The sequence below is a fragment of the Topomyia yanbarensis genome, unplaced genomic scaffold (genome assembly GCF_030247195.1).
Source record: "Topomyia yanbarensis strain Yona2022 unplaced genomic scaffold, ASM3024719v1 HiC_scaffold_76, whole genome shotgun sequence".
Taxonomy (NCBI): domain Eukaryota; kingdom Metazoa; phylum Arthropoda; class Insecta; order Diptera; family Culicidae; genus Topomyia; species Topomyia yanbarensis.
This window is the reverse complement of record NW_026684002.1, coordinates 35,744-49,484: the sequence shown is the minus strand read 5'-3', so window position 1 is coordinate 49,484 and position 13,741 is coordinate 35,744. Positions and strand designations below refer to the sequence as shown.

Below are 13,741 nucleotides of genomic sequence, written 5' to 3'. Positions count from 1 at the left end.
CTAGTTTCCATTGTACAGTGCATTGGAACAGATGCATCCGTCCCCGTCGCCGACCAAAGTCTTCGCTGCCTCTTGCACGTACTGTACCAACGGGAAAATATTGCTCAAACATCTGACGAATGATTGGTGAACTCGTGTGACCTCGTCGGCGTTGCACTTCTCCCTTGCCACACCATCGATGCACTGCTGGGTCTGCGGATCGAGCAGAATCGGGTCACCCACTTGAGTGTACAAATTGTCCAGTCGGAAGCCGCTCCGGCAGCTATAGTATCCTCCACGGATAAGCAGCAAATACAAGAGTTGCGGGAAGTTAGATTCGTACATAATGTCTCCTCGGCAGTACTGGATAAGAACGTCCTGAGGTAGGTTGGAGATGATGAGTCCTGTTAGGGCCAACTGTTGTAGTTCATTCAGTTCTTTGGGAATGTATTGTCCACTTGTGATCAATTCTCCATAGTATCGGTAGTAGCATCTGAAAGTTTCATAAGCGCGCCTATACGGGCAGTAGTAGGTCAGACTATCCAACGTGGTGTAGATACATTCACGAGTTCGTCGCTCGTAGCATTTGTCGTCAGCAGATGGAGCAAAGAAGTTTCGCAGTACATAATCACGTCCACCAATGCTGTCATCCCAGCCGCCAAGATTGATCAAGGTACAACGAATCAACACCTGCACCTCTCTATCATCTGGGAATGATTCGCGGATATATTTTTGGACGGTGCAATTCGGCACTTGGAAGTACTCGGCACATTCGTACAGGGCGGTTTCGAAACTTTTATACACGGTGTAGTGGGGAAGCTCAGCCAGTACCGCCGACAGATAGCATCCCAGAACGAGCACGGTTACGAGTTTTCCCATTGTGAACGCTACGAGGTTCGAGAGTCCAAGGGCACGGGGTTAACTGACTTGCTAGGGCTACATGTGGGCGTATTTAAACCTGCCCAGAGCGTATCATCCCGGACGTGCCTTTCGTACGCGTGCGGATTCAATGAACGGTGTGCCGGTAGTTTGGTAGTGATAACATTCGATAGGACAGTTTGCAAAAGTCATAACATTCAGAAGCAGGAAGTACGCTAAGTCAATGACATGGGCGTTTTTGAGCGTTTGACTAACTGCTAGAAAGTTACTGGTGAGGAGTCGAAATATTTTGCTATGACGATTCACACATTATTATCGAGTTTGAACATTTCATGTGAATTAGAAGGTTTGACTGAAATACATAGATATATTTAACTGTTCGATATTTTTAAATACCTAATCTATTCATGACTTATATAATTTAACATTATGTCGTTATTTTAGACATCAAAAGCTTGAAATCAATAGTTCGAAAGCAATTGAGACTGCAGTTCAAGGTTAGGTATAAGGAGTTGGAGTTTAAATTAAAGTTTGTCATAGTTCAGTTTGCTTAGTGTTACACACATTTGATCCTAATGTGATTAGTAGAGTATCGTGGGGTTAAGGTTGGACAGAGAATGGGCAAAAATCGAAAACGAAAAAAGCAGTTTTTTTCCACACCGTGTGTTAGATCTTCATAAAAATCAATCAGCTTATTTAGAATGTTGTTACAGTACTGCTGATTGATTTTAAAGAAGATCTAACACACGGTGTGGAAAAATACTGCTTTTTTCGTTTTCGATTTTTGCGCTTTCTCTGTTCAACCTTAATTACGTCTGTTTTAGTGATCATTCATAAATTACATAACGCAAAAATTGCCCAAAATTGACTCCCCCTCCCCCCGTGCAACTAATTGTTACAAATTTCCCTATCCCCCCTCCACTATTACGTAACAAATTCCTCGAAAAAAATTTTTTTGTTCAGTTAAAACATGTTACATAACGATCTAGCTTACTCCCCCTTCCCCAAATGTCCCAACATGTCAATACTTGTCGTACACCCTCCCCCCTAAACGCGTTACGTAATTTATGAATGGTCCCTTATTTGGCGAGCTCATGCGATGGTACACAGATTTTGACAAACTCGCTGGAAAGGTTAAACATCTGGCAACGTTTTGGTAACAATCATTTTATGCCTGGCTAAATATTTTTCAAGCTAAATCTAAAAAAGCGAAGGTACTTTTTTCGATGTTTTTAAAATCTGGGTGTGCGATAGATCACTATCTTCTGTGCGACGATCACGTTTGCGATTCGAAGCAATTTCTTGGATTCCTTTTCCTTCTCTTTTTGGATCATGTTTTTTGCGAAATATCTGATGCGCTTTCATTGATAACGAGCACTTTTTTCAGACGAGCACATGATGTTTCGAACGGAACGTTAAATTCTTTAGAGACTGATCGAATACTTGTGCCATTTTGAACAGATGCAATTGAATTCTTTATGTCATCTTTACTTCGTTTGGCGTTATTCGCACGAAATTTCGCATAATTTTCCTGCTAAAATAATTCAAATTTACATTATAGTAGTGACCTGTGGTGTCCCCAAACGAGCACAACACTCGAGTTCAGCATTAATTTTCACGTACGAAAATGCTCACTTGACAATTTTTTTCATCGATTAAATGTAGGGCGTGTAGTTGGCGGTGTTTTCAGTTTTCAATTTTTACCGCTTTAATGTAGGTAGATTTTGCAAAATAGAATACACGGCATGAAAGAGCAGACTGTTGGCAACATTTTTTTTAAAGTGTTTGATGCACTGTCTCCATTTTAGAGACAAAAATATGTGACGCGGAAAACCCGCCAACTTACCCCGGCCCCGGGGTAAGTTGGCGGTATGTGAGAATACTCCAAAAAATAACCAATCAAATGGAGATTCAATCACGTCAAGGGTCCTTTTGGAACGTGCTGAATGTCTTTTCAAGAAAACTGTATGTTAACCGACATTTGCTATTACGACATTTGCTGCGTGTACTCCCTATTCAAAAGCTAATTTTCGAAATTCTTCATGCAATTGGCCAGAATAAATGTCTCCTACATCGGCGAGATACACAAGAAATAGATTTTCTTACTTTGGAGTGAATTCCAGAAATAAAAATTTTTGATGACTTTTTTTGCACTGTAAATAGTATCGCCAACTTGCCCCGCATGCAGCACCGCCAACTTACACCAATCGCATATTTTATTAAAAACTATTTAAAAAATAACTTTTGTTTGTGGATATAAGTAATATCTATACGGATAATGAAAGCTCTTTTCATGCGCTATCGAAAAATATAATCATTCAGGAAATGAATTGAAAATCACCCTAAATAACGCAAAGTATTTAAAATTTAGAAAATTTACTTGGTATGCTCGAAAACACAATATCACCCACAACTTCCACCAAACAAATCGTTTTGCAACAAAAACACATTGGATAACGGGCTTCGCATAACTTGAGGTACACAAGAAGAGGCAGCGCTATATGTCTAATACAAACAGAGAAAAAGGGATTCCGCCAACTTACCCCAACCGCCAACTAGCCCCAGGGCTCCCCTACTACAACGAGGACGACAGACAATGCGTTTTCACAGAACAACGCGCGAAAACATAAACGACGCCGTTACTAATACAGCTGATCCACGGCTATAGTCAAAATGACAGTCGTCAACGATGTTCTCTGCCGTGTATCTAATTCACGCAACTTGAGCGACCTCTGCACTAACATAGGAAAGCTGATTCCCTATACCTGTTGTACCCTCATTCTACCCTAGTTAACAAAACGCACGAAACGAGCAGTCAATTTTAAATCCATCTATAATTAATTCACAAGCACTCGTATAACTCGATTTCGATTTCGTCTCTTCAGAACCGTGTCACTTGATTACTGCACCAGGTTGACTTAAATTAAATTACTAAATTTAAAAAATATTAAATTAAACAACTTTCACGATGGATGATGATGATGATGATATAGAAACCCACCATCAGTGCATGGAATACTCCGGTGGCTGAAGATTTAAGTTATCAACCAACATTCACATTAACGCTGTATGAAGGGCTAAAATAAAATGAATTAAACTTGCAAAAGAAACATGATTTGATTTTTCATTAAATCGTCTCACCGATTTACACATATTCTTTACAAAATGTTTTATCAATTTTTGATCGTACACCCTTCAATTATGTCAACGAGCAAACAATATGTAGGGTAATAATTTTTCCAAAACATTTTCTTGCATTCTTTAGTTAAAAATAATTGACACGTATTGTATATTCTGGCTGAATTTTATATTTTTTCCAAGTTATTATTTTTTGAACTTTTGAAGTTTATAAAATTGTACATTTTTCAATCACTGATAACTCGGAAACGATTCGATATATTAAAAAACATATTAAATAAAAAAAGTTGCATTTTCAAATGAACTTACCGAAAAAAATTTACAAAAAAATATTTTTTTGTTATATCTATCTATCTATCTATCTATCTATCTATCTATCTATCTATCTATCTATCTATCTATCTATCTCTATATCTATCTATCTATCTATCTATCTATCTTCTATCTTCTTCTTCTATATATATATAAAAGTGAATGTTTGTATGTATATGATTTATGGACTCCCAAACGGCTTAACCGATTCCCGTAAAAATTCATGCATAGTAAGCATTTGTTATGGAGCGTGTTTGTGTGCTATTGGTTGGGGATTACCTGCCCGCCAGATGGCGCTTCGGAACAAATTGTGTTTTTCTCCTATTTCGTTGAAAGTCGCAGCAACGCGCGATGGGTATTAGCTAGTATATATATATATATATATATATATATATATATATATATATATATATATATATATATATATATATATATATATATATATATATATATATATATATATATATATATATATATATATATATATATATATATATATATATATATATATATATATATATATATATATATATATATAAAAGTCAATGTTTGTATGTATATGATTCATGGACTCCCAAACGGTTTAACCGATCGCCGTCAAAATGTATACGTAGTAGGCATTTGTTATGGAGCGTCTTTGTGTACTATTAGTTGGGGATTATCTGCCCGCCAGATGGCGCTTCGGAGCAAATTGTGTTTTAATTCTATTTCGTTGAAAGTCGCAGCAACGCGTGACGGGCATTAGCTAGTCTATATATAAAAGTCAAAGTTTGTATGTATAAGATTTATAGACTCCCAAACGGCGTAAACGATTGCCGTCAAAATTAATACGTAGTAGGCTTTTGTTATGGTGCGTGTTTGTGTGCTATTGGTTGACGATTATCTGCCCGCTAGACTGCGCTTCGGAACAAATTGTGTTTTCCTCCTATTTCTTTGAAAGTCGCAGCAACGCGCGATGGGTATTAGCTAGTAACTTATAAAATTTGCAATTATTTGAAACAAATTGATTTTTTAAATCTGGACCAAATTTTTTTCACCTATTATTTTCTTTAAATATTAAGAAATATGTTGAAAAGATTATGTAAAAATATGGTAGTGGACATCAAAATACTTTGCGAGATATTACAATTATAAACTTAAAACAAGGCAATTTTACACTAAACGCCCAGAGATAGGCCTATTATAATTGAAATATCCCGTAAAATACTTCGAGCTCCATTCTGAAAATTTCACACAATCTTCTCGATATAATTATAAATTATTTGAAAAGCTAAAAAATTTTTTTTTTGCGCATTTCCAAAACAATTATTTGCTTCTGACAATTGCAGAATACATAAATTACATAATAAAAACTGATATTTCAAAAAAAAATCCGGTGAAATCATGCGAAAACACAACTTTTATTATTTAATGGTTTTTCCACTAATCTAATAGTTTCCAAGTTATCAGGAATCGCGAAATGTTCAATTTTATTAAATTTATGAAATTTAATAAAATATATTATGAAGTTCCAAAACTCATAACTTGAAAATCATATAAAATTAAGCCAAAGCTTAAAATTCGTGTCAATGATTTTTAGCTAAAGAATTAAAAAAAATTGGAGGAAACTAAAACTGACGTGGACTGACTCACATTCTGCAAATCTAAATTTTTTTGATGGTATCCAAGTGTTAAAAGCAAATAATTTTTTTAAAAGTCGCCCTGAAAACATTTTTTTTGATAACATAACTATATTAAGAAGATTATGTGAAAATTTCGGAATGGAACTCGAAGTATTTTACGAGATATTTCAATTATAACAGGCTTATCACTGGGTGTTTAGTGTAAAATTGCCTTGTTTCAAGTTTATATTTGTAATATCTCGCGAAGTATTTTGATATCCACTCCCAAATTTTTACACATACTTTTTAACGTGATTCTTAATATTCAAAAAATAATAATAAATAAGGAAAATTTTGTCCAACTTTAAATAAATTGAATATGTTTCAAATACAGCCGACAGCCACGATCTTGAGATGCTATGTGTCGACACTGAAACATCGCTTGAAACCAGCGGCGGATCAAGAAAGAGGATCCTTGGGGTTCGTACCCTGCCGAAAATTTTCAACTTTTGTATTCTATTCTATTCTCTATTCTAACTCTTACACAGACAGTATTGACAAGCATCCTGGAAAACACTGCAGGTATCCTTTAGTGTTTTTCTTGTCAACATTAATATTTGAAGCATATTACAATATATCGCAAATATTAAAACGGGCAAGCTTACTGTGCAGAGTTGGGTTTGAAGATGTTTCAATATTATACGGCATTTTAATTATTCATTAAATGAACGATTCAACCAACGAATCGTTTTGAAACATGAAGGAGGAAGAAACGAGGACAACCGTACCGACTGTTTCAGTTTATAGGGGGTTATGATAAAACGTTGGGAGTGACTTTGCTAAGAAGGTTAATGTCACTCCTTTGGTCCTTTGGGATGGGACAGAGGTATTTACACCTTACCCTGGCTCATTAAGCCTAGATTAAAGCGCCTTTACTCGCTCTCCTCCAAACTGATGTTGTCTTCGATTCTAGATCCGAGTCGCTCTTGGTTCGCTCTATTATTTACAATAGCGATATTAAAAGAGTTAAGTTTATTAAAAGTTCAGAGCGGATCTAGAGCGACCGCGATCCAAAAATAAAATCAGCGTTAGCATGCACCTGTGCTGTAAACTTTCATTGTTCTTAGGAGATTATTTCGAGAAAAAAATATATGCGATTATTTTCTAGTTTTAGTATTTAAGTATAAATAGATTGAAGCATGGCAGAATGGTTATTCGGTGGTTCAGTTGATGACATACAAGATACAGAGAGTGCGGCATTTCACCCCTACTCGGCATCTCTCCCAAAATTACCCTATGACTAATAACAATGGTCGATAAGAAATAAATTGAAATACTCCCTTATCCTTCAGGTCCGCCTTCGACTCCTTGGAGCTGTCTGCAATAGTTGCTCGACCACTCCCACGTAACACAGTTTGATGCAGTGAGTGAAATTCAGTGAGAAAAATCTCTTCCAGTAACTCCAGTTGAGGCCGGAAAAGTTCACCGGAAACACTTGCCGTCAATTGTTCAGAGTAAACAGTATTTATCCAGACAGCACACAACACTGTCAGTTCGTACCCTTTCGAATAATATTCCGAGCAAATCCAATCATTTCTAACATAAGGAAGAAGGAAGATTGACACAAAAATTACGCATTGAACATTTTCTCTAAGCCTGCTCCTGCCGAAAATTTTCAACTTTTTTAACTTTTAGAAATTTTAACTAGTTTCAATTTTAAAGTAGCAACCCCTCATTGCATACTCTTCAGGAATCAGAATATATTGGCTCAAATGGCACGTTCCCCGTACATAGTCGGGGATTTGTGCCTTGCCGTGTGTTTTCATCATTTCCTGAGCGGAAGGAAAGGACAAGGAGGTGTGGGGAAGTAGACTTGGAAGGGTGGGAAAAACAGCACAAAACAAAAAATAAACAACAGGTAAATTAAACTCACAAGTAGTTCAACTTGCCTGCGAATAAGCCTAAAGCTCTTTACCACATTGGATAAGAAACTTTAGTATGTCTCTGAGTTTCAGTCGACCAAACATGTTTTCGTCTATATAAGGACGGCTGAAGACTCGTAATCGCAATTGCGCTAGCGCTGGGCAGTTGCATATCAGATCATATGAAGTTCCGTAGTCGGATTCACAAAGATCACATGAAAAAGACTCAGCGCGCTGAATAGTTGCCATGTGATAATTGAGTTTGCAGTGGCCGGTTAAAGCCCTGGTCAGCAAGCCGCAGTGGAGCTTCGAAAAATGTAAGAGATTTTTCGAAACCACTGGGCATGGTTGTTCTAGAAACGCCTTTGTTTGGCGACACGTTTGTAGATTTCTCCAATAATTGCGGTGCTCGGACGAAGCCCAGGACCGTATTTTTTCCCTTATCCAACTTGTCGAAATTGGCAGCGCGGGCTCAGGACCAACGAAGTCAATCGCTGAACCTGCCCTGGCCAATTCGTCAGCCCATTCATTTCCAGTAATACCGCAATGTCCGAGCACCCAGACAAGGTAGATAGTGTTGACAATGCTTAGTTCTTCGATTTGGGTTCGGCACGCGATCACTAGCTTGGACCGGGATTTGTCTGAGCTAAGGGCCTTGATTGCAGCCTGACTATCGGAGTAGAAGTTTATAACTCTGCCGGACAAACTCAGTTGAAGGGCCGATTGCACCCCGCACATAATCGCAAAGATTTCTGCTTGGAATACAGTACAGTATCTACCTAGTGAGTGAGATTGTTCCAGTCTCATTTCACGACAGTAGACACCAGCACCAGCACGTCCCTCCATCAGAGAACCGTCAGTGTAACAAACCACTTGCGTTTGTTGTTGTCTTTCCATAAAGCCAGACAACCACTCCTCTCGAGAGGGAATCTTAACATGGAATGTCCTATAAGGAAAACTACAAGTGAGTGTAATATCGCTGGGAGCAAGAATATCTTCACCCCATGTAACCATTTGTGACCACAATCGTGTATGACTGGTAGCAAGATCAACATGATTACTGTTCCACAGCCCAGTAACCTGCAGTCTGTATGCACATGATAGTGCTTCTTGTTTTAAGTGTATGTGTAATGGTTTGATATTTAGAAGTGCCTCAAGAGCAGCAGTCGGAGTCGTGGTGAAAGCACCAGTCAACGCCATGAGCGCCATTCTTTGCATATGGTTTAGCTTTGACTGGACTGTCACCACCTCTCCCCTCTGCCACCACACAAGGCATCCGTATGACAGTATTGGACGTACAATTGTCGTGTAAATCCAATAGATGTATTTAGGTTTGAGACCCCAGGTCTTTCCAAAAGTTCGTCTGCACTGCCCGAAGGCCATGCACGCTTTCTTGACTCTGAACTCAATGTGAGCAGACCAATTCAGTTTGGAATCCAATATGACTCCAACGTATTTGACTTGATCTGCACACAGTAGCTCAGAATCAAAGAACTGCAAGGGACGAACCCCGATTGTTATTCGCTTCTTCGTGAAAAGAACCATTGAAGTTTTGCTTGGGTTAACTGATAGTTTAACTTGTCGACACCACTGTTCGACAGCTCTTAATGCCTGTTGCATTAAGTCAAAGATTGTTCCGATGCAAAATCCAGTAATTAGTATTTGGTAATCGTCAGCAAACCCGTAGGTTGGAAATCCAAGCTCATTGAGTTTCTTCAACAAGCCGTCAGCTACTAAGTTCCATAACAAAGGTGACAGAACGCCCCCCTGAGGACAACCGCAAATACTCAACTTCCGTATCTCAGCCTGTCGCAGTGACGAGCAAAGTATGCGGTTACTAAGCATTGCGTTTATCCAACCTGAGATACATGCAGGTATCCCATGACCGCGCGTCGCTTCCAGAATAGACTGGAAGGACACATTGTCAAAAGCACCCTCAATATCTAGGAATACACCCAAGCTAGATTGCTTGAGCGAGAAGGCTTTCTCAATGTTGTAAACAACATCGTGAAGCAGAGTGATCGTGGATTTCCCACACTGATATGCATGTTGCATTTTGTGCAGAGGATATTCAACTAAACTAACGTTCCTGATGTGATGATCGATTATCCGTTCCAAAGCTTTCAGAAGAAAAGAACTTAAGCTGATAGGCCTAAAACTCTTGGCTTCTTCATAGCTTGAGCGCCCCCCTTTGGGAATAAATCTAACAGTTATTTCTTCCCAAAGGGGGGCGCTCAAGCTATGAAGAAGCCAAGACTTTTTTAACTTTTAGAAATTTTAACTAGTTTCAATTTTAAAGTAGCAACCCCTCATTGCATACTCTTACCTACGGCTAAAAAAGTAAAAAAAATCGCGACCGGGATTAGGTTGACGATTTTTAGAGTGATTGCATAACCTTTCTATATGAGAAAGGCAAAAAGGTGCCAAAGTCCAAAAAAGTCAATTTTCGCCAATTTTATTTTTTTTTAGATTACATCAAATCTCGACGTTTCATGCATTTTAAAGACATTTGGCATCAAAAATACACACTCGATTTGGAAATTTTCAGTTTTGAACATATTTCTATATGAGAAAGGCAAAAACGAAATTTTTATGTGGTACGGAAAAATTTTTGACGCTCCGTGGTGCAACTGGACACACACATATATATATATATATATATATATATATATATATATATATATATATATATATATATATATATATATATATATATATATATATATATATATATATATATATATATATATATATATATATATATATATATATATATATATATATATATATATATATATATATATATATATATATATATATATATATATATATATATATATATATATATATATATATATATATATATATTCACAGTAGGCATTTGTTATGGAGCGTGTTTGTGTGCTATTGGTTGGGAATTATCTCCCGCCAGATGGCGCTTCGGAACAAATTGTGTTTTCTATTTCGTTTAAGGTCGCAGCAACGCGCGATGGATATTAGCTAGCCATTAATAAAATTTTCGTGAAGGAATAATAAGGATTATTTTACATCTCCAGTGTTGAAATTCTTCGAAAGACAATTTCACAATATCATATTATCGTATAAAGTACGATTCACACGATACATCAGACTTCCGTCACAGGTTTGGAACGTCAACGGAACGTCAAGATTAGCTACATGCAGTTAAATGGAAGCATTCACATCAACAACGGCACGGCAACATCAACGGCACGGAACGTTTTGACGCACGGCACGTGTGAACGGGCACAAGAGAAAAGTATTAAACTTATCCTGACGGAACGGTGACGTTCCGTTGACGTTGACGGAATCCGATGTATCGTTTGAATCGTCCTTAAAAGTGACCCCATATACGAGATATAGAGAGTGCGGCATCTCTCCTGACGCGGCACTCTCCCGAAATTATCATATGATAGGTGGAAATGTTGCGAAAAGGTTTTCGTAGTAGTGACAACTAGGGTTCGTCGCGGTGCGGATGTGGGCGGTAAATGGATAGTCCGCACCGCAACCGCAAAAAAATAATAAAACCGCACCGCTTACCGCAACCGCATTGCATTTACCACACCACGGTAATGCGGTAATTGCGGCAAAAATCATGTATTTTAAAAATTGTGCTGAAAAATTATTCATTTGTTTTGTATAGCCATATATAGTAAAATGTTATTCTTATTTACACGAAAATTATCTTTGACTCCTCAGAATGTAACATTTATGAAAATATTCAACTTTGCAAGTTTTATTAAGAGGGGTAAGGGTTTTGGCGTGAAAAAAACACCTTTTCTCGAATTTTTTTAAACTTTGCGTGAAGCGAACTGATCAAAACTTTTATACATTATAGTGTATCATTTCAAAAACATACTGTAATTTTTCCATGCAAAAATATCGACAAACGATACGGTGACGAAGCTTTTTGTAGAACTTCTCTGGAAAAACATGATTAGCGGTGTTACCTGCCATTCAAAAACTACTTAACCGATTTATTTCAAACTTTGTATATAGATTCTATGTAAAAATACCTAACCCCTACGTTAAAGTTTCGAGATAAATTTTCATTTAGGGCAAAAACTGTCCAAACTATGCAAAATTTGGCATCTGGGCTAACTTTGACACTTGTCACAATATGAAGAAAGACTTTGAGAAACACAAAAAATAGCAATGCCCTACACTAACTTCGAAAGCTTTACTTTCAAAAAGTTACAAAATACTCCTAACTGAAAAATATTATTTGTTTATTTGGTAAAAAATTCACAGTTGGACGAACAATGGACGAAAAAAAATTCTTCTAAATTCGTTTGGTTTGATGAAGATAATTACATTCTTTGGATTGTTTTTAAGTCGTAGTATCATTAGTTCATCTCTAAGTTCTCCAAATTAATCAAAATTCACAGTTGAGAAAATGTCATCGAAAACGATTCATAATTCCACAATTGCCAAGAAGAATCAGGAGAAATGAAGCATTTGGTAATTGGATTTGACAGTAAAATTCAATTGTTTTTCAATGATTGGATTTTGCGTTTTATGTATTTGAAAAGGTTCGTTTCTAATTTTTTTCTTTGAAAAATAATGATGCCAATTTATATTGGACACAGCTTATAGATTTTATTTCTTAGTAACAGTATGTTTTATCATATTTGAATGACCAAAGTGTAAAAAATCAAGTAGCTATAAGTCGAAAACAGATTATATTCGGATTTCTTTTCAAATCATTGTCAAGTCTATGGAAATTAGAGCAATTAAATGTTTATCATGTTTCTCTATTGTAGGGTAATAAATAAAACTCGAACGTTCTGATAGAAAGATGTTCCTAATAATGACATTTTGCTAAGCATTTGTTCAGAAAATAAATCTAATTGCGCCTTTCTCAAATGGTAAAAGTCGGAGTTTTAATTCACTTTTTAAAGCAGACAGCAGACTTTATCAATTATTTTTTGAAGCGCGGTTGCGGTAATACCGCGCGGTAAAAGTTAATTTTCCGCACCGCATCCGCGGGAAAAAGTGTCTCACCGCACCGCAGTTTTTGCGGTGCGGGTGCGGTAAATACCGCGCGGTTGCGGTAATTACCACAACCGCGACTAACCCTAGTGACAACACAGCATCGTGTTTTGCAAAGTTTATAAAAAATATTCAGCAACCCGCCAAAAGGCGGAGTTAGGCAGAACCAGGATAAACCTAGGTGCTTTGAGTTCTATGGTTATTCGTCTTTGGTAGTTACTAGGTTAGAAGTGTGGTAAGCGTGCAACAGGTTGACAACAAACAACTTTGTGTGCAAAGTGAAATCAGGGCAGACATATAACGATATGAATGTCACTAGTAACTTGTAAACAATGTTAGCTGTTGTTTGTTTTAGTAATTGTTTATAAAAGTCCCTTGGGTTAATTATTTAATAATTGCTCCATGAATTGCTTCACTCAAATCGATATCCAACAGTTCATACAATAGCTAAGCTTAGCTCAATGCAACGCCGCTGCAAAGCTGAACTTTAGTATTGGCCCAGCCTGCCTTTCACGCACATTAATTTTTCTTATTATTGATTAATGGATCAACTGACCTTTACCTTATGGATGGAAAGTTTTTGTTTATGTTGCAGCTTCCAGCTTCCAGTGCTGCTGTTACTGGTTCGAGAGGAAGCATAGGTACTTTCTCTGGATCAAATTACTTTTCATTATGCCACGACGGCTGTATCCAGGTTTTATGAGCCAATTTTGCACCAGTTGCCATCCAGCATCTTTGTCGTTCAGATACAGAACCACTTTAGCGTGTGATTAAAAGTTAGCAAACTTAATTCCGCTGGGGCCTGCAGGAACGGAAGCACACGATAACGGTCGTAGCTGCTGGCGATGGATGTGAAAGTTATATTGAGTTTAGTGGTAAGCTTCTGGAGTCAACTAATGG

The 13,741-nt window shown here is 37.3% G+C and overlaps 1 protein-coding gene across 1 annotated transcript; it reads right to left on the bottom strand.

Moving 5' to 3' along the window:
• LOC131696131 (general odorant-binding protein 45-like) lies at positions 1-858 on the bottom strand. Its single transcript, XM_058984676.1, has one exon. It carries the CDS (start codon positions 856-858, stop codon positions 1-3), a length of 858 nt encoding a protein of 285 aa, XP_058840659.1.
• Positions 859-13,741: the final 12,883 nt, after the last annotated feature.